The 22,595-nt window shown below is 45.7% G+C and overlaps 1 protein-coding gene across 1 annotated transcript in view; it reads left to right on the top strand.

Annotated features, from left to right (window-relative positions):
- The window catches only part of LOC138284407 (mucin-2-like), a 1,933,778-nt gene that overhangs the window by 733,098 nt on the left and 1,178,085 nt on the right, over nt 1-22,595 (top strand). The window contains exon 19 of the mRNA XM_069223144.1: nt 19,782-19,882. Coding sequence (XP_069079245.1) covers nt 19,782-19,882 — 101 coding nt within the window. The remainder of the gene's footprint in view (nt 1-19,781; nt 19,883-22,595) is intronic.

Below are 22,595 nucleotides of genomic sequence, written 5' to 3'. Positions count from 1 at the left end.
TATTCTACCTTAATCAATTGGCAGTCCTTATCCCCCAAATATCTCAGCAGTAGGTTGAAGCTAATATGCATTTAGATATATACATTTCGAAGAGAGGATTAATTTGCTTCCCACCCTAATACTAAGGTCTAATTCTGATCCCCACATTTGAGCTAACAGTGATCTTTTGGATGTGAGAAGGGGCCCCATGCACTCTTATTTTCAATCCAGTCCCCAAATAATGAAAAGTGGGTACCTGGTGAATGCTACGTTTATTACAATAAAAAAAAACGTTGTGCTTAGTTGTCTTACTGCCAGCAACCATGACGTAAGATTTTGTGTAGTTAAAGGAGAGATCTAAGTCAGTCATAAACTCAAAAAAGATATCAAGTAACAGTTGAATTCCTACTGCCACCCTCGATATGAGGGCAGCATCATCTGCATACAGCAGGACTGATCTCCTGGGATACATCACAGTTCTTCTCAATTAATACCTCCTTGAGGAGGTTAGTATAAATAGTAAACAGTAAAGGGGCCGAAACACAGCCCTGCCTGACACGACAAGTTATTGGAAAAGACCTTGTACAGTGTACCTGCACCCAACCTAACAGAGATTGACATGTCCCAGTGCAAACCCACACAAAAGACACCAAGGCTGGGTCTACCCATAGCAATACATATCAAAGCCCATAACTTAGGCCCTCATTCTGACCTTGGCGGGCGGCGGAGGCCGCCCGCCAAAGTCCCGCCGTCAGGTTACCGTTCCGCGGTCGAAAGACCGCGCGGTAATTCTGACTTTCCCGCTGGGCTGGCGGGCGGTCGCCTTCAGACCGCCAGCCAGCCCAGCGGGAAAGAGGCTTCCACGATGAAGCCGGCTCGGAATCGAGCCGGCGGAGTGGAAGCTGTGCGACGGGTGCAGTTGCACCCGTCGCGTATTTCACTGTCTGCGCAGCAGACAGTGAAATACATGTAGGGGCCCTCTTACGGGGGCCCCTGCAATGCCCATGCCAGTGGCATGGGCACTGCAGGGGCCCCCAGGGGCCCCGCGACCCCCCCTACCGCCATCCGGATCTCAGCGGTCCGACCGCCGGGATCTGGATGGCGGTAGGGGGGGTCGGAATCCCCGCGGCGGTGCAGCAAGCTGCGCCGCCGCGGAGGATTCAATGGGGCGGCGGTACACTGGCGGGACCCCGCCAGTGGTGCCGGTCCGACCGCGGCTTTACCGCCGCGGTCGGAATCCCCATTGGAGCACCGCCGGCCTGTCGGCGGTGCTCCCGCGGTCCTCCGCCCTGGTGGTCAAAGACCGCCAGGGTCAGAATGACCACCTTAGTGTGATTAACAGAATTAAAGGCAGAGCTGGGATCCATAAAACTTAGGAACATGGTACACTTTTTGCAGTATACTTCTGTGTTCGAAGATAAAGGTTCAGTGACCGGCCAACAGTAATAAGTCCAGGCATAAACCCATGTTGCAATACTGAGATGATATTGCGCTCTTTGTCAGACAAGGATAACCTGTCCAGGGTCACCAGGCCCAGAATATTGATGGTTGAATTGAACAAGGAAATGGGCCTACTACACGTTGGTTCACCTCTATCGCCCTTTATAAACACTTGGACAATAATGGATTGTGCCCACAAAGTAGGCCGACCCTAGATCACTACAGAATTTAGGACCTTAGTCAAAAGTGGTGCCCAGATAATGGTATAGGTCCTATAAAGATCAGCTAGTACTCCATTTTGGCTCGAGCCTTATTACTGGCCAGTTTCAGGATGGCTCCATTAACTTAATCAACAGAGAAAGAAGGACTTGGCTTAAGTATGGGGGTGGGCTCAGGGTCAAACTCAGACATCAACAAATATGTATGTGAGAAATTATGAAACCATTTGTCATCATCAATCACTGAGATCAGAGGAAGTCCGAACATTAAAAGGGCTATTAATCACCTGCCAAAAAGTGGTGCTGTCACGTAAGTCACATACACACACCAGTTGGTTCAAAATCTCCTCCCTTAAGGTCACCTTCCTTTTCTTAGTGGCTTTCTTATACCAGCTACTCAGTAAGCTCACCTCCACTGGCTTAAGTTAAGGGCCTATTGAAAATTACAGTATTCGACCCTGATATAAATCTGCACTCTAATTGGCACTGTAAAGGCAGTCCTAATAGCTTCACAGATTGTATTGAAAGTACTCAGAACGTCATTACGCTCCTAAGACGGACTTAAGCATTGTTTCAGGCCATTGCAGTACTTATGACATACATTGCAGAGATATTTATGCAGGATTACTTTTAATTACTCCAATACCTTTATACTTAGAGGAGAGATCAGAGGAGGCAGAAGCTGGTGAACCCCGCTTCTGAGATAAACATCTAAAGGATAGGACTATAGGGTTGTGATCACTCCAACCAGCCTCTAGAACCTTGTATTCAACTAAAGGCATACGACAAAGGAGATAATATTAAAATATAATCCACAATTATCTCATGGCCCCTACCAACATCAGTTGGGACCTCCAAAGTGCCTGGAACAATACGATTAAAAGATTGCACTAAAATATCAACCAGATCTCCTTGTGGTGAATTCTCAAAATGAGCATCAAGGACAAGGAAAAGCTCCCCCTTGATTACTAATGGGGTACTTAATTCAAGACTTAAGTCGAGTTATAGTTGATCCAATGATAATGAAATTAAGGTGCAGACCCATTCATTGGCTCAGCCCAAAGATGAGGGAGTGGCAGGACAAAAAGAAATGTGCAAAACCATCCAGAAAAGGTTTAGTTCTGCCAGACCACGTTTCTTGCAGGGCCAGAATGCCATATTGATTTCTGAGTTCTAGCCACTTTTGGTCATTAATCTTCTTCTCTAGCCCTGCTTTAGTCCATGACAGGAAATTATAATGTTCGTGGATGAGGCCCCATCCAAAGAAGCAGACCCTCCCAAATCCTCACTAATAATACTACAACACATTTACCAAGACCACAACATATAGGCCCTCATTCTGACCCTGGCGGTCGGCGGAGAGACGGCGGTCGGACCGCGAACAGACCGGCGGTATTAAAAATGGCATTCTGACCGCGGCGGTCCCCGCCGCGACCGACCGCCACTTCTCCACTCCGACCGCCGCGGCGGTCATGACCGCGGGGCTGGAGTTTGCGCACTCCGGCCCGGCGGTCGTCCCAAGACCGCCAAGGGTATTATGACCCTGCCTACCGCCGCGGTTTCTTGCGGGCGGGAACCGCCGTGCGAACCATGGCGGTAAGCACTATCGGGGCCAGGGAATTCCTTCCCTGGCACTGATAGGGGTCTCCCCCACCCCCCACTACCCACCCGAGTCCTCCCCCCACACCCTCCACCCCCCTGCCACCCCCCAGAGGTGGTACGAACCCCCTCCCCACCCCCACCCCGACATGCACATACATGCACCCCGACATGCACACACCCCCAACATGCACATATACACACCCCCTACACACACATACACAACGGGGACACATACCCGCACACATACATGCAGACATGCGCACCTGCCGAACAGCACACATTACCCATAGACACAGCAGCACCCCCCGCCCGCATACACGCACTCACACACCCCCTCTACACACTCACACGCACACCCCCATGCACGCCCACATCACACAACACCCCCCCACCCCCTCCCCTCACGGACGGTCAACTTACCTTGTGCGTTGGTCCTCCGGGAGGCGACGGGAGCCATGGGGAGGTGACCGCCAACAGAAGACCGCCAACAGAAGACCGCCACACAGAAATGTGGGTCGTAATTCTGTGGGCAGTGTTCTGCTGGCGTGGCGGTTGACCAGTCTCCACTTTCCCGCCGACCGCCAGTGTGGCTGCTGGCGGTTTTCCGGCGGAACGCTCCCAGCGGTCAGAATGCGCACAGCGGCATACCGCCGCGGTCGGCGGTCTTCACCGCGGCGGTAACTCGGCGGTCTTGCGAAAAGACCGCCAAGGTCAGAATGAGGGCCATAGTGTGCATTCAGGAGGAGGGGAATCCAAGTAATCATACTTAAACAAAGGTGCACTAGAAACACTTACAGGTTCCCTTTGGTCAAGAATCTGATTTCCACAATCCCGTGTTCAAAACGGGGTGGGAAGAGGATTCCACATTGACCACCCCCCCAGTATGAGGAGCAAAATGGACTTTGCTGCCATTACATAACCCTGACCTCTGTGGGCTAGTGGTTCCACCCTCTCTGGCATGTGCATAGCTGTATGAACCAAAGTGTGAGTACGGGCTATCTGTGTGCTGGCCACAGTCAATAGTCTTGCCAGGTCATTGCCAGTCATCTCAGCCTGAGAGGAGTTATCCTTGATGGTGGACGGGGCATTGCTAAGTTAACTGGCTTAGGCTTCATGGCTGATGGGGAGTTAATTCTCTGAATCTGTGCTTCTTTGCCAGTGATGCTCTCGTAGATGTGCTCAAATGTGTCCATCACTCCAGAGATGATATTTTTACGAGAGGTGGGAGAAGTTTGCAGAGCTTTACTCCGTGGTACTCCACAGAGCCACACAAAAACTCCTTGGAATTCCGCTGAGTTCTTCCAAAGCGCGTCCCAACTCTCAGCAGTAAATAAAGCACAACTTGGTGAGTCCAGCCCAGCCCCTCCATTCAGCAAACATAAGAAAATTCCACAAATTCCACATTGAGAGAGGCAGCCCAAGTTCGCCAATCAGGTATGTGATAACAACAGCAGCCGAGTGCACATTTTGGGAAATACATTTTTTCAATATGCCCTTCATCAGTTTATTTATCTTTACCCCTCTGTCACTTGTCAGTGCTGCCCAACCACAATCAATCTTTCTGTTTTGCTGTTGATGAAAAGTGTTGTAACTTGAAGAGAGAGCCGTGGAGGGGGGTGAGCCGAGAAGTCTCGTTTCAAAAGAGCCTTTCAGTTTAAGGAAATAAATTCATCTCAGAGTAAAGGCAATTGCTATGCACACACAGCAGACCTACTTCACTTACCTCCAGAGACCTGAACAACCTGAGGTGCACTCCCTCCCACTGTGCACTTTTAATTAAGAGGGGACACTTGTGTGCATGTGTGCATTATTTCTCCTTCATCTCGAGCCGCCAGTCAGCACTGGCGTGGGCGACTGTTAAAAACAACAGATGGCCCCTGAGCATTTAGTAATTGTGCAGAAATTGTTGGGGGCAATTACAGCCTTCTCACTTTGACTAGTATTATACTGATATGATTCCCAATGCTTTGAGCAGTTTTATTGCCATTTTCTTGTCCGCGACTATGTGCACCTCTCGTTGCCCTGGCTGGCTCGAGGGGAAAAAGCTAAATATTTGCAGCAGCAATTCAGCTCAACTGCCTGATTTGTGTTTAGCGGTCCGCTTCTACCAAAGTGAAAACAAACATAGCAGAGGCTAAGAGGCAAATTTTTATGTTATGTGATCCTATTTGGGCAAAAATATAAAACCAAATATAAAAGCACTGTGCTTTCATGAATATGTTTACACACCAGCTCATGTTATGTGAATCCTATAGGCTCCACTCATTTAAATTTTTTAATGACACCCATAGACAAATGACCTGAAAGTTGATATCTGGATTTGGATTAGACGCTTCATTGCTGTTTATCTGCTGAGTAACCATTGTGTTTAAACAGGAAATGAAACTTGTACTTTTGTGCTGTTCATTGGATGCCTCAATTAATCCTCTATGGTAATTTGTGTTGCCCCATTAAGCTTACTGAATGAAATTTCTCCAGGAACAATGGTGCGTGGCTATAGATCCAGCCCCCCAAAAAATGACCTGAATATGAATTGTTTGCCTGATGGGGCGACAACGGTGCAATAACAGCACGCTCAAACATGATTAAGGGTTAAAAGGCTGCTTTAATAGAACATGTTTGGCAACCATAAAAACCACTTTGGCATAAAGTCTAACAAAACTAAATCATGTCCTCACTAATACATGAAACACCACCTAACCCCACCTCCACCCTCTAATAAAATCCATTGCCCTTTCCCAGATCAACCCTGTCCACAGTCCAGTACCCCTGTGCCTTAGAGTTGTTCCCCTTGCTCCTCCATCCCTTTAGACCTCCTCAATATCCTTGCCCTCTCCTTATGGTGTTTCTGCACCCCCTCCCAGCCACTGAAATGTCTCTCATCTCTGCCTATATCAGACCATTCTACTAGCGGCTATGGCAGCGAATAACACCGACCTGCCCCAATAAAATCAATAAAAAACAATGCCAACTTCGGAACAAAATTTGGGAATGAGACTTACCCAAAACATTAACCCATAAAGGCCAACCAAATAACCAGAAATTCATTCTAATTAGGAAAAACCCCCAAAAACGCATCAATTAAGGGAAGATGGGTGGGGTTCATAAAAACCACACCCTGACTCTTTGGGGTGTGACAACGGCCAAAAGAAGCCACACACACTCCGACTTTACTATATATCGCCTCCCCGAGGCCCCACCCTTCTCACACCTACAAGCTGTTGGTAGGATTGCACCACTGATGCCTGATATTCCCGGGGGTAGCCCGGGCAAGCCCTCGCTCCCCACAAGCCTCCATCGGGCAAAAACAGAACAACACGCTAAAACATAATTAGGGGTTAAAAGGCCGCTTTAATAGAACAGGTCTGGCAGCTATAAAAACAACCTTGGCATAAAGCCTAACAAAACTAAAACATGTCCTCACTTAAAACTCCACCTAACCACACCCCCCCCCTCTAATAAAATCCATTACGCTTTCCCAGATCAACCTTGTCCAAAAACCAGTACTCTTGTGCCCTTGTGTCCCCTTCCTATTGTTTCCCTTGCCTCTCTATCGCTTTGGACCTTCTCAATATCCTTGCCCTCTCATTTTTGTGTTTCTGTGCCCCCTCCCAATCACTGAAATGTCTCTCATCTCTGCCACTCAGGAAAACCCTGACCCCACAAAAATATCTAATCTTTTAATGATTCAAAAATCCCATAAACATTTGCCCAACAATTCAGCGATCTTAAGCCTCAACTCCAAAATGTGGAACTCATGACCCAAAAAGGATAGATGCACCCTATCCTGTCTGTACAATAATCCATCACTATCCACAATATCTGAATGTTATAAAACAGAAATGCCCTGCAGCCTACAGAAACCCCTAATCTCCCTTTGCACCTTTCTCCATTGCTTCTCAATCCCTGCAAAACTACGTGAACCTCTCCAAAATCTCCTAGATACCAGTTTTGTCCATAAAATATGGATACCCGACAACTGGATCTCAACCTGGTAAGATCTAACTTCATGGCTTTGAGTAAACCTATACCATATAACTGTATCAAGTTGCTCTCACCAAGGTGTAAAGCTAACAAGTATGAGCAATACCGCCTAACAATGTAGTGGAAAGAATACCCAGCAGCTCCCCGCACCTCCTACCATTCTTTCTCACGCAAGAGATCTTCACCCTCAGCCCACCAGTCCCAGCTACCACCCAAAAGGCCTCGAATCAGCTTGCTTGGCCCCCCAGCGTACGAACGAGTGCCCAACGATCCACACAGATAAACATTCCGTGTGAGGACCAACCACAGAACTTAGAAAGAGAAACAAAATTGCCCAAAGAAAATTGCAAAGACTAAAACCTTAAACATCCTATGAAACATTATAATGACCCAACCTAATATATCTTTTAAAACATTGAGCCCGCCAGTGACCAAAATCCATTATCCCCTTATCACTCTTACCCTCTCTTCTAGCTTCTGTGGGCACTCCAATACGAAAAGAATGTGCACCACAAACTTTTGGTCATATCCCCATCTTACCTAATGCAGCCCTCAAAACTGCTGTCAACTGAAAAGGACTTATAAATGAACCATCCTCTTGAATAAATACATATTTGCTCCCCCTAGGTAAAAAAGAGGATGACAAAAATACTAACCAGCAGTGCATTGGAGAATCTGGTGGAGTCGTTGCTTTCAGCAACACTTCCTGACCTCCAAAAACAACCACAACTTCACCCCACCCTTAACCAAACTTACCTGAGAACACTGCAAACCACAAAAACCTCTTGTACGCAATAACTCAGAAACTCTAAGAGCCTCATGATAAAGCCATGACATACACAAAGAAAACAAAGCCACCTCCAATTCAGAAATATAGACCTATTTCAAAACCCCCAAAATGCCCCTCAACATTGCCCCTGAAATAGGGCGCTTATGCTCAAATCGCGCACCTGCTTCCATCGCCGACCAGCCATAATTCTTCTAAAAATTTCCCCTTCTTAGGATCAAAACCCCAATAGTACTTGCTGAAAAATGAAATACCTGCCATCTTACCCAATATTGTCACTGCCACCAATCTCTTGTCAATCTGAGCCATAATGAAACAAATCGCATCATCCCTCCTATAGAATGACATGTAAGGTCCCTCATCGCTCCTTAAAGCACCCGACTCAATAAAATGATCCTAAGCCGTGCCGTACAACCTCAAAGTGGATCAAGCAATGGATTGTCAAATCAACTGTAACATCCTCACACTCCTAGCTCCCAAAGACCCACCAGCAAAGGTGAATTCAGTAAATCTGCTCCTGGCACCAGTCCACTGAATCTTCATCACTTTGAATGAGATAGCGCATCAGCAATATCATTATTCACACCCAGAACATAACAAGCCTTAAACACAATATTAAACTTCAAACTGTAAAGCAAAAATAGACGCAACAACTTCAAGACTTTCTCATCCTGCACCTTCTGTGAATTGCCAAGACTTACCACTGACTGGTTACCTACATTAAAACCACGTCGTCTATTCATCAAAACTTACCTTGAAAAACCAGAGCAACCACCAAAGAGAAGAGCTCCAAAAACCCAATGCAGTGGTGTGCTTTTTTCCAAGCATCAGGCCGTGGCTCAGTTGCCCAATGACCATCCCAACAAAACACCAATACCATGGCCACCTGCAGCATCAGAAAACATTTGAACTTCCCAGCACCATTCCTCATCAACCGTCAACATGGGCACACCATTGAAACTCGTCCACATGCTCAAATCTGCCTTGATACCTGTCTTAAGCCGAATTCTGTGGTGCGGCAAAACATCACTTTTAACTGAAAAACCAAGCCGCCTACAAAACGTTCTCGCAGTTCTCACCACATGCCATGCAAAGTTCAAATGGCCCAATAAAGCTTGCACCTGCTGTAACTCAAGTTTATCCTTCAACAAAGAAATCAACTTCTTTACCTTCTCCTTTGCAATTGAACCTGTAAAGTCTTTGAATCCAACTCATTACCCAGAAAAGTAATACAAGTAGCAGGGCCTTCAGTCTTATCCGCACCCAATGGCACACCCAGCTCCTTCATACACTCCTGAAACTCCACTAAACTCGTTGTATATACATTGGATCCTGGCGCACCTACCAAGAAAAAATCATCTAAGTAGTGTGGGACATACCTGAACTCAGTCTTCTGTTGAAAAAACACTGCAAGAACAACTAAAGATTTGAAATAAAGAACAAGAAAAAGAACAGCCCATTGGCAACATTCTGTCCACAAATATCTGATCATCAAATTGAAACCCCAACAACGAAAAAATCCTTATGATGTACTGGCAAAAGTCTAAAAGCTGACTGAATGTCTAGCTTTGCCATCAAGCATTCCTTTCTAGAAGCCCTTACCAATCTGATTGCCTCATCCACTGACGTGTAATGAATTATAGTATCTTCCTGTGCAATTAAATCATTAACCAACTCACCTGCTAGCCATGATAGATGACAAATCAATCTAAACTACATTGTTGCTTTTTAGGCTCCAATTTGTTCCTTGCCACTTCAGGCCTCTCAACTGCAGATTTCGTATTGTTGAAGTAAGCCTCAGCAAGGCCTACTAGTGCAAGGGGTTCACCTTTCTCTGCACAAAGTCCTCAGACCATGTAGGAAGAAGTTGGCACAGAAGCTGAAATAAAAGACAAAGGGCCTCATTCTGACCCTGGCGGACGGCGGAGGCCGTCCGCCAGGGTACCGCCGCTGAATGACCGCACCGCGGTCAAAAGACCGCGGCGGCCATTCAGACATTTCCTCTGGGCCGGCGGGCGCTCTCCAAAAGAGCGCCCGCCGGCCCAGAGGAAATGCCCCTGCAACGAGGACGCCGGCTCAGAATTGAGCCGGCGTAGTTGCAGGGGTGCGACGGGTGCAGTTGCACCCGTCGCGTATTTCAGTGTCTGCTTAGCAGACACTGAAATACTTTTCGGGGCCCTCTTACGGGGGCCCCTGCCGTGCCCATGCCATTGGCATGGGCACGGCAGGGGCCCCCAGGGGCCCCGCAGCACCCCCTACCGCCATCCTGTTCCTGGCGGGCGAACCGCCAGGAACAGGATGGCGGTAGGGGGTGTCAGAATCCCCCATGGCGGCGCAGCAAGCTGCGCCGCCATGGGGGATTCTAAGGGCAGCGGTAAACCGGCGAGAGACCGCCGGTTTGCCTCTTCTGACCGCGGCCGAACCGCCGCGGTCAGAATGCCCTGCGGGGCACCGCCGGCCTGTCGGCGGTGCTCCCGCCGACCCTGGCCCCGGCGGTCTTAGACCGCCGGGGTCAGAATGACCCCCAAAGTTTATTAACCTCATGAGGTGGTGCTACAGTTCAAACAGCACCCTTAGGTAATGTCTGAAGTAGCACACTGAACTGAGAGAGCATGGTCCTTTTATACCCACGCAGGGGCTAAAAGGAGGTGGTACAATTATAGAAGCAAGACTTCTATACATATAAGGTCATGTGGAAATGCACAGTCGACAGGTAGGAGGAGCTGACAGTTTTCAAGGACTAACAGCTGCAGACCTTACTGAGCATGTGCGAAGTGGGATATGCTAAATATAACTTGTCACTAGGCAGATTTTCAAGAGTAGTTAACAGAAAGGTAGGACAGAGCATATGGTGAGCACATGGCAGCATGTGGCAGAGAAAATGGCTGGCATGAATACAAAATGGATTCCGCAAAATGTTCACAATAGTTACTAAATACAAGATGTCTTCTGCTAATGCTTAATCTAATCGCTGCTAAACTACAACAGTATGTTTAGCCCATCCTCGCACTCTCAGACCTTGATAACATAACCTGTAACACTCCAAAAAAAACCAGTACAATAATTTTGCCTCCTCAACCTTCTGATAAAACTGCAACCAATAAAACAAAATCTCCAACTTAATAGGAGTAAAGCCCTTTTCCCACCACCTCCTGCACCTGACCCCTTCCCATGTCTCCTCCTCTACCTCCTCTACCTCCATTCACCTGCCAACCCTACTGCACCTCTCTGAAAGACTAAACCAAGGATGTTTTCCTCCACAATAGGAACAATCATTCCTAAACTTATACTGGAGTCATGTACATGCACCCCTGTTGAAAGACCAACAGGAACCATTCTATTGGAATTAACCAATGGTGAAACTACCCACCCCGGATTGGGTGGGATGCCCTTAAAAGGGTTTATAAGGAACAGGAAGCCCACTGGCTGTATGTAACGCTGGTGCAGTCTTGGAAGTATGCAACCATTGCGTCTAAAGCTCATTATCAACATCTCCCTACTCCTTATCTGGAAACAGTGCCATCAAGCTCTAAATTCTTCATCATATCTAGACCATCCAAAACCACCATAATCCATTTGAGCCCATCTAACCACATCCATGTATTTAAAGAGAGAAACACATCACTCAGGATGCTTCTCACAATACAAATTTGCAAAAATGTAAAATGCTGACATCCAATTTTCAATAGTAGTGGGCACACAACCTCCTTGATAGTTCCCATTCCTCCTCGTTTGACTTTTCTTTAGCTTGCACATCTCTGTGCAATAATTTGAAAACGTCCACAAACTCACCTTTATGAATGTTTTCTGGGTAAGATGCACCCCCAAAGGCATCGGCATCCCCATAAAAGGCAACTGTTTTTTACACACTACCCCCACCTGATACATCCCCATCCTCACCTTGCTCCACCGTGGAAGCTTCCCTTCTACTCTCCAATAACTTACCCTAATTGCTTCAGGCTTTTTTGACTTAAGCCAAATTGTCTTTATTCTTTTCCTTCACCCCTTCATCATTGGCATCTTCCTGAACCACTCACAATCCCCAAACGTCTTGATGCAGATGCAATTGGGCTGTGACCCACTGCTGCAGATACCAACTGCACAACCCCTGTATTTAAACCTACCCGCCCCACACCAGACCCTCTTTTATTCTCACCTTTCCAAATAGATCCTCTAGCAGGTACTCTGCTATCCTTCTTGCCTATCCAATCGCACTGGACCCTCATGGAGGGCAAATCCTGCAAAACACCAAGGCTCCTCTTCTTGTTAACACACATTCCCCCCTTTCCTTGCTGCACCACCTTCTCAACCATCTCCTCCCCATCCTCACAAATTTCTCTTTCCTCCCTCTCTTGATCATCATCATAATCCAAAGACTCGTGTAGTGTGAGCACTGACTTCAATAAGAAGTCGCTGGTCGTTGGCATATCCATGCTGCGCCTGTGTTGTGAATTCACAGATTCACCAGGCCACACCCTCGTAGTAGGGTCATTCACTCCGGATACCACCCTCTCTTCTGCCTGGCATCTCAAAGGTGCCCAGACCTTTACCGGTGTCTCACCTCTCGACGTCCTCTCCATGGCTGCCTTCTGCCTGGCCTTCCCCCAGAGCCGAGAAGTCCCGAGGCGTTGTCACACCCTAAAACAATATCAGCCCCCCCAGGCTTTGACTCATTATGTAAACTCTTTCCAAACAAACTCTGACCTTCCATGTGCACTTGCTGCACCCTAATCAGGCTCTCCTCACCTGCACCCAACTGCCTAACCACCTGTTACTCAAGTCCCAAAATCAACTCTGCTAGCATCATACAGTCTTCATCCACTTACCATCTCAGCACCTTATTTACCACTGGACTCACCCACCTTTTCAATATCTGAAATTCAAGGTGACAAACCACCTTAACTTGATGGGTGCCTCTAAACCAACTGCCCTTTCATTACCTCACTGTATCTCACCGTCATCCTCCGAGTCTGATATGATAATCGGCTAAACAACTTCAATGAGGGTGGCCATCTTGGATGCCTTCCCCAAAGCCCTTTCCTCTAACGAGTCAGGCATACCAAATGCCTGCCCTGACTCATCCACACGTCCTGCCTCTATTTCTATAGCCAATCATAGTGCCCTTGTGCATCTGCAAAGCGAGCCGCTAAGCGGTTCACTCTCCGCACCACAGTCTTGCCCAGCACACCTCTACCTCTATCACCTACCCTCTGCCTCCCTGACATTCCAGTGCAGCATGGCAAACACAGCCCCCCACATGGAACAACATGCTCTATCACCGCAAGGATTTCTTTGCCCAAAACAACATCCTCATCAAAGGCACACTCAGGTGGGAAACACCCTCTCCCCAGCAAAACATGCTTTTTTGTTTATATTTTTTTCTGCTGTGTGCAGGCTAAGCACACACCATTACCGTAGCTGCACCATCATCAGCAGATGCCTTCTCAAGCCATTTCAGGCCTACCCAAGCCTGCTGTAAAACCCCAGCCTGCAACAAATTCTATCCTACCTTTCTCAAAAATAACTTTTAAAGCTTCAATCACCTTCTTATCCTGTGCCATTGTTAAAACCAAAACTCCACCAAAAGTGAAACCAGAAAAACAAAACTGAAACTATTAAGTCTACCTCACTATCAAAGTTCAGAAAAACCACACCAAGACTCCTTGGGGTTTGACAAAGGCCAAAAGAGACCGCCCACGTGCTCTTACTATATATAGCATCCCCGTGGCCCCACCCCAATCATACCTACAACCTATAATCCTACCCAGTGTGGTGGATTGCACCACTAACACCTGATATACCTGTGGGAGACCGGGCAAGACCTCACTCTCCCCAAACCCCATTGGCACTCTCTGTTAATGGTATAGTTACATCAATTCATGCACCCAATGGCGCATTATTCTTCTTGCCTCAGGGTGTGCATGGCATGCATTGTCCTGTGGATGACCATGCCTCAGGCTTTGTTAACGGCGTATAGGTGCATGGGCAGAGTAAATGCTTGTGAGTGAGGAAAACAGTCACATTGCATGGGTGGGTAATGGTACATTCCTCCACACAGCTGTAGCAAAGTTGTTGTCTAATTACATGTTCCAAGTGGAGCATGGAGTGACAATAGCTCCCTGAACTCCGTCGATGGAGTGGAATATACCATCCACTCCTATTTTTCACACAGGTCTTTTACTGCCTCTAGTAGCATGTCCGATAGGGGTGGGCAATAACTCTGCACCGCTGGCAGAGTTTGCAGAAATTTACCCACTCCCTGAAGTGACGCAGAGAGGAGGTTTTCATTTCGCTCGCCAATATTAAGTTGGTGAGCGAGAGATATCTCTAAGTTGGTGAGGGCGAGTGAGATTTCTGAACGTGAGCGGTCGCTGTAGGCCACAACCGCTCAAGATGAGAAGCTGCCGCTTGAGTAGAAAATCTCCTCAAGCAGCAAAATTAGGTTAGCACCCTCTGGTGCTCTGTGTGATGCTGCCCACACTGATTTTAAAGCACGGGTGACACTCTAGTGCAGAAAATCAGTGTGAACAGCGCACCCTACCCAAACCCCTGCACTTGCAGAACTCCCCACACCTCTGCAGAGTTATTTTTGCACTTCACTGAGTTCCGCCTAGCAGAACTCTGTGAACTTCGCCCAGGCCTACTTTCCGATACCCAAACTTCAAAGTCCTCCCCGTGGGAGGGGGTGAGATACACGCTCTCTTTGATTTGGGGCCTAGAACTGTTCTTTTCCTTTACCAACTACCAGGTTCACACTCCTACTGAGCAAATTCAGTTTTGTTTGGGCTCCAGCCACACCCAGCTCCACATTCATGGTAGAATCCATTAGGTTTGATCCACACACCCCCAAGCTCAGGTTAGTATAAATAGTCAAGAAATATGGGGGCTGTAATTCCACCGGATCTGAATGTGCCCCTAGTGCAAGGTCTGATGTTTGGGAAGGAATAAATGAGAGTGATAACCATCGCTCAACCAAATAATTCTCCTTATCGATAAGCCCTACTGCTTTCTGTAGAGAGCCATCGAGGGTGAAATCTGGTGCTGCTTTAGGGACAATCTCATATGTTTTCTGTTTCCCCATGGCTAGTCACAGTTACTATATATGCATATGAAAAAGCAACCAGCAGTTACGGAACATCAAAAGTACAACTAGATCCCGTACATCTCGTAGAACAGAGGTAAGAGAGGACGCTCAGCCCAGTCTATTCCAGGTGATGATTGTCACAAGCCCAGCCATGACAGCCCATCGATTAAAGTGTTATCACTTTACAGCGTGTCAATATCGGCTGCAGTGGGTTGGGATGGCAGGCTGTTGGCCCTCCTCCACGGGGCTATGGCTCTGGGACTTTGAGTCCCTGGCAGCAGTAAAACAAGGTCTGTGACCACATCCCATGCTGCAGTGTAGGTGTTGGCACTATGCTAAAGAAATGCTTAGTTCACTAGTACTTTCAAGTTATAGACTAGTAATCAACCTACCATGGCTTGGCAACACCATTCAGAAATATGTATTCCTTCAACTAACCACTCACTTAAAATTGGAATTAATCTTATTGTTCCAATCAGATTAGACAGCTAGATTGAAATTTCTGGATAATGTGTACAGGATCATGGATGGAGTGCATCCATGCCGCCTGGTACTTTTTTCTCTTAGTTTGATATTCAGTGCAGTTGCCATGAGTGCCTTTGTCAGTAATGGAACACAGCATGGCAATACAGGAAATCTAGGGAAAAGTACTGAAGTGCTTCACTTGTTTTCTATTAGAGTCATAACAAATGGCTGGCATCGTTCATCATCCAGATTGGAGTCTAACGGAGTACCACAAACATAGCACCTACGTATATTGAACTGATGGGCTCTGTGTTCAAGGGAAACCCCAAATTACCATGCCCAAACCTGGCCATCTAAGGTGGTAGCAACAGCTTCAAAGCACAGTCTCCCATGTTCTAGAAATCTCACCTTTAAACAAAAATCAAGCAGAAGGCTGGACATCCCTGCAATGTTCCCCTGGTCAAAGGGATGCCAGGCCTGGAGGTAGTATTGACCTTGAGTTTTGCAGATTACTTTTTAAAGTTGGCCTGAATGAAGGCCTTCCTCTTTGGGCCTAGATGTGCTTTATCAAGCACCATCCAATCTGCTCTTTAGAATGCCTTGTTGGCATCTAGTGATAGCAGGGCCATCAACTGATGCCGACTCTCTTCCACTCCCATGAGCACAATCACAAGTCTCATATTGTTGTTAGCCAGCCTAATAGGTATGAAACCAGCCTGTGGGGGGGCAATGAGAGTCAGCCAGACAGGTTGAAGGTGGGCCACGAGGATGGAAGTAAAGAGTTTTACATCGCTATTTAGTAGTTCAATGGGCCTGTTTGAGGAGAACACTGTCAGGGGCTTATCTGGTTTCAGAAGAAGCGTAAGGTAGGACCCCAGCATCACGTGGGTGACTATCCTGGACGCTATGATAGAAATGAACACCTTGGTTAGGGACTTGATCAGTAGTTGAGCACATGATTTATAGAAGGTGACCAGAGACCCATCCAGGACTGAGGCTTTAGGGGAGCGGAGATTGCTAATTGTAGTCCAAACTTAGGCGGTCATTCTGACCGCGCCGCCCGCCATGCGGTCACCGCCATTTGGCCGCTCCGCGGTCAAAAGACCGCGGAGGCCATTCTGGCTTTCTCGATGGGCTGGCGGGCGCCCGCCAAAGGAGCGCCCGCCGGCCCAGCCGGAAAGGCCCTGCAACACAGACGCCGGCTCTGAATGGAGCCGGCGGTGTTGCAGGGGTGCGACGGGTGCAGTTGCACCCGTCGCGATTTTCACTGTCTGCTATGCAGACAGTGAAAACCATGCTGGGGCCCTGTTAGGGGGCCCCTGCACTGCCCATGCCAGTGGCCAGTGGCATGGGCAGTGCAGGGTCCCCCAGGGGCCCCACGACACCCGTTCCCGCCATCCTGTTCCTGGCGGTCAAAACCACCAGAAACAGGCTGGCGGGAAGGGGGTCGGAATCCCCATGGCGGCGCTGCTTGCAGCGCTGCCATGGAGGTTCAGCCCTGCCAGGGGTATTCCGGCGGGAAACTGCAGGATCCCCTTTTCTGACCGCGGCTTTACCGCCGCGGTCAGAATGGGCAATGAAGCACCGCCAGCCTGTTGGCGGTGCTTCCGTTGCCCGCGGCCCTGGCGATTTAGGACCGCCAGGGTCAGAATGAGGGCCTTAATCCTCTGTGATATCCTCCTCCAGCAGGCTCAACTTGGCCTCTCTATGTGGGGGCTTGTGACCATGCAGGTAGTCCTCCTGGAGTTCTTTGTCTAGGGCCTGATATAGAACAAAATAATTTCCTGCCATTTCCTGACAGAGCTGAACTTCCTCATCTCAAATCGGGATTGTTCTTTACCATTACCATACATGGCAAAGTCAAGTTTGCAATTTTAAAACTTCCCTTCCAGTCTGAAGGCAGACTGGGAGCCACGTTTTACCTTATCCCACTCTGGGTAGCATAGTAGGATAACAAATGATGTAGTTCCTGAGGGGACACTCTAGGTTACAGGCCGTGGGTACCCCTGCTACCATATGCTAGGGGCTTACAAGTGAGTTAGGTTATGCCAATTGGGTATAGACCAATCAACCATGTACCTTTTAAGGGTCACAGCACATGCCCTGACTAGCGAGGCTCAGGGCATTTCATACTCAGCACCTAGTAGTCAAAATGGGATTAAAAAGTGTGGGTGAACCTGCAGAAAGTCTGGCAGAGGCAAGGGCTACAGTATAGTTACTTTAGGACAAAAGGTATAGTTACTTGAGATAACTATAACTGGTAAAGTTCATTTTCTTTTTTTTAAATTGTTACATTGTCACTGAAAATAAACCTAGCTAAATGTCACTTTAATATATGTAATACTTATCAGGTACAAATACTAGCCAGGGTGTTGAAGGCTTGAATGTTAAAAGTTGTGTGGTAAGGACATGTAAAGGCTATTTTTCTATAAAATCTATTCACAAAAAGACGATGACCATTTCAGCACAATGATTGTGCATGTAGTGTTCTAAATACTATTCTATTCTGAATATCCAAACCCAAAATGATGTAAAGCAATTTACATTTGGGGGAACGATATGCATTGTATTCGAAGAGTTCTTAATATAAAATCAGAGAAGCAAAGGTTAGCTTCACAAATCCTACAGAATACTACCTCTGTATAGGACGTGGGGCCCTATAGGGATTTTAGGTCTTACCTACAGCTTTTGTCAAAGACATATTGTGAAAAATAACAATAGTTACAAAGCTTGTCAGTCTAATTTTTTGCTTGTTTCCTAATTGTTGTCTTTCCTTTCTTTACTTGTGTTTGGCCTTTGTTACTCCTGATATTCAGTGGTGTTAACTTGCTTCTCCTAGCTTCCTCATCAGCTCCTACCTTTCTACTCTGCCACTTCCCTTTGCATTATTCTTGGGTCAAGCCTTACAATTTGATATGTATATTTTTTTTTTTAGTTTACTGCTCCGAGACTGGTGTCTCGTATAACCAACCTGGGTTGATTTCCACAGCAGATTAGCATCTGAAAAAACCATTAGCAAGCCAAATGGTTGAATTACGCCATTGCAATGCATGACCGATTTGCTTTCCACTGCTTGTTTATATTGGCTGTGGTAATTGACCCTATTGTCTGTTTATATATCTGTATCATGTGTTTGTCCTCTTGTGACAGATAGCATGTATTTATTGTGTGCAGTTGTGCTCTATTTGTGCTGTAATTAATCCCCATTCTACCTCATGCAGCCCCTAATTAGTCACCTAGCCATACTTAAAGTGATTTGTTACTATCTGTAGCTAGAAAGAATTTACTAAAAACAATAAACACTTTACACATTGCATATTTTCATAAATTACATATGTATAGAATAAACCACAAGGTATTTTTTCAAAAGTCTAAAGGTGCTTAAGTTTGCAATTCATTTCTAACGCTAACCACCAAAATATACAAAAGTATTCACAATTCATACTGAGTCATAATTAAGTCACGCTCTTCTGTGAACATGTAAGTGCTTCTAAAGGTGTTTTCCATACGCCAGTCAGAAAACAATGGTATCATTTGAATCTTGAAGTGTAGTAACAGTTCTTATCCTGCTTTAATCATGATGTATAGTCTAAAATAAAAGCAGATTATTTGACAACAATGGTTTGCCCCCAACTATTCTGTGTTTCTTTTTAATGTAGTAATGGTAATCAATTTTGCCTAAAAATGTGACATTTATTTTAATTCTAATGTATAGATAGCCCTTACGTTTCTAAATTCCAGCATTGTGTACGTTTCAGATAGGAAGTCAGTTAAAACATTTAGGGACTCCTTATTCTCCAAATCTATCATTGAATTACAAACTCTTTTTGTATATATTCCATAAATTATTGTAGTTGGTAAACGTATATATTTATTTCATTTGGATTCAGTTAATTTGAACAACTGTAAAGAAGGGAAAATAAAGTGATTAACAGTGCAGATCTATGTGAAATCTGAGTTTTTGGAAACTAATATTATAGAGAATATGGTTCAATGATATAAAAGTAATTTGGACCTAGAGAGTTCCTTGAAAATAGTCAACTCAAATTGTGCAATGGAAAATGTCACCCAGACCTACAGTGGTGCATTTTTCAATGAAAGGAGGTTACTGGATTTATACAGCTGCTGTTCACATTTGGGTTTTTTAACCTGGGTTGTAATAATGATAAATATGTGAAGACTATTCCTAGAATAACATGTCTAAATAATTTCTCCCTTTTAGATTGTATTGCTCCAATGGTTTACTTCAACTGTACCAATGCACCACCAGGCAGCACAGGGGTCGAATGCTTGAAGCAATGTCACCATTTAGACACACCATGCGTAAGTTAATAGTTAAAGTTTCATGCTCATTATATCAAATGCAGCAAATATGAATGTAACTCCTACTACGATGCCTGAATATAGTAACATTTGGTGGGTAATTGAGTAATGAACAATTGCCAGAGAAGGCTTATGACTTGAATGAGTAAAAATTATTTGCATTCCAAAGTATGCATATAATCAACGTACATAGTGATATTGCAGGACCGGGAAGTTTGGACAGCTTACAGAAGAGATGCTGCTACTATTATAGTTAATTTTTCTGCTACAGTCTTCTATACACCAATGCTTTTCATTGAGATAACTCTACCTTCATCAGTTGTCCTCTATGTTGTTCCTACTTAATCTTCTAAAAAGTGACATATCCTTTTTTCAAGGCTTTTTCTGTCTTCCAGGAGTGGTCAATAAAAGAACAGCCTAACTCATTCTTGTATCATACTCCATGCCACAATACATTGAGGGTGTTGCACCTCAGTTAAGAGGGTGGGGTGGTAAGACTTAGGACAAGAATGGGAACATTGCAGTATTGAATATTATCACTCAATACGTGTCCATGCCTAACATCCTTGCTTGACCTCAACTTTGCCTTTGAAGATTTATCAAAGTAGCATGCCTTCAACTTAATTCCAATTATACAGAAATGTGTGAGAATAACCAGGTGTATACCAATACAATCCACTTATATATATATTGACTAGTTGCATGTTATACTGTCACAGCTGAACAATGGAAATAAATGCCTGCAAACCTAGTTGCTTCTAGCAGATGATGTGGAGTTTTTCATCAGAAACCTTACATAACCTACTAGTAAAATACAGCATCATAATATCTGGCTTTTAATGGAGGATAGGGACCACCTTCCATAGAATCCTTGGACATATACAGAGCCCCCATCTGTTTGAGAACACCTAAGGGGCTGCACATTAGGCTGTCCTTTCTTTTAAACTATTTAAACTATAATATAAGACTGAAATATGTTTCAAGCTTCAGACAAGTGCATTTTTCTGTTGGTGGAAATACATTTTGCTTAACAGCCTTGAGACCAAAGTTGAGGAAAGCAAGTTTTGCCTTGTAAGTGTTTTATTTACTCTCCAAGTAAACAGTGCAAAGGATCAGAGAAAATTTGTAAATTTCTACTGTATATGGAGACCACAATGACTTGATCTTATTTTACAGACACTTTAGAAGGGTAGTAGGGTTGTTTTTTTCTATTTTTCTTATTTCATATTTCAGAACCACTAAAGCAGATAAAATAACAGTTGTAGACAATGAGCAGCAAATCTAGTACTGTGCCCCTTTACTGACTCTTTCTAGGCAGGCATGAAAATTCACACTGCCATTTACACAGCATTCCAGTTTAAATATACTACTGAGTTCATTAAGAGCATGGCAAAAACTTTCTGTGAAATTGTGGATATCTGAGTGCTGATAAAAAAAGACTAGCAAACTTCTTTGCTCCTGTTTTCACTGATGTTTGGCATTGTCTAGTTCAGAAATCTCATGTCTGTGCCTTACGTGTCAAGGGTTGGTTTTGTGTCTTTTGCAGAAGTACAATCAATCAATTAATCAGTAGATTTGTAGAGCACTTATTGTCACCTGTGAGGATATCCAGGTGGTGGCAGGGTCCAGTAATTTACCGAATAGCCATGTCTTCTGGGACTTCCTGTACTCTGTAGTAGAGATGGGGAGGTCCAGAGCAGAAGGGTAGTTCAATGACCTCCAAATATGCTATGATGGATGCAGGGGGTGAAGGTTAGGGAAAGAGAAGTGGAGCAGAGGTGTCTGGTGGGCTGATGGAAGTTTAGGAAGTGGTTCAGGTAGGCAGGTCCACAGTTGTGTAGAACTTGAACTGTCATCTTTTCTGCACATTGAGCCAGCGTTGTTCCCTGAGGTAGGGGGTGATGTGGGTTCATCTAGGTGGATTTAGAAGGAGTCTGGCTGTGGAGTTCTGAATGGTCTGTAGTTATCAGAGGAGGTGAGCTGCAATCCCTGCGTAGAGAGGTTTGTTGTAGTTCAGTCACTGGAGGTGAGGGCCTTGGTGATGGGACATCTTGAGCTTTGGGGTAGCTATTTGAATATCTCAGGAAGCATGCAGAGGATGAAGAAGCAGGAGGAGGAGACAAAGTTGACCAAGGTCATCATGGTTATCTTGTTGTCCAGAATGATGCCTAGGTCCCTAGCAAAGTCAGTGGGGTTAGGAGTACGTCCAGGTTCTGAGGTCCACCAGGGTGAATCTCATGGGGAGCTTTAGTTTCCAAAAATCAGTATCTCTGTCTTTTCCTTGTTGAGCTTCAGGCAGTTGTCCTTCATCCATCTGGCAATGTCAATCATGCAGTTGTGGAAATTGGTCTTGGTGTTGGTTGTGTCTTCGGCGAGGGAGAGGATGATTTGTATGTCGTCACCATAGGATACGATGTTGAGGCCATGTGTTTTGACAATGCTTGCCAGGATTGTCATATAAGTGTTGAAGTCCACAGTTAATCTTAGGTTGTTAAAACCTTTGGCTGGTGTGTACAAGAAGTTTAGTGTTCAAAAATGGTCAGCTAACTCAGATCAAGTCTAGGAGTCCTAAAAACCCTTTCTAGTAAAATATGTTTTCCTCCCATTTGTTTACAAAACTGAGTAAACTTTTTCTACCCCTGTGCAAGGTTGGGCGTTAAAACACATATGACCCCTACTATTCGGCAAGATGGAGGCAAATACAATCCACACA

The sequence above is a fragment of the Pleurodeles waltl genome, chromosome 3_1 (assembly GCF_031143425.1).
Source record: "Pleurodeles waltl isolate 20211129_DDA chromosome 3_1, aPleWal1.hap1.20221129, whole genome shotgun sequence".
NCBI classification, from domain to species: Eukaryota; Metazoa; Chordata; class Amphibia; order Caudata; family Salamandridae; genus Pleurodeles; species Pleurodeles waltl.
Note: the sequence above shows the minus strand (reverse complement) of the source record. Positions and strands in the feature narration are given on the sequence as shown.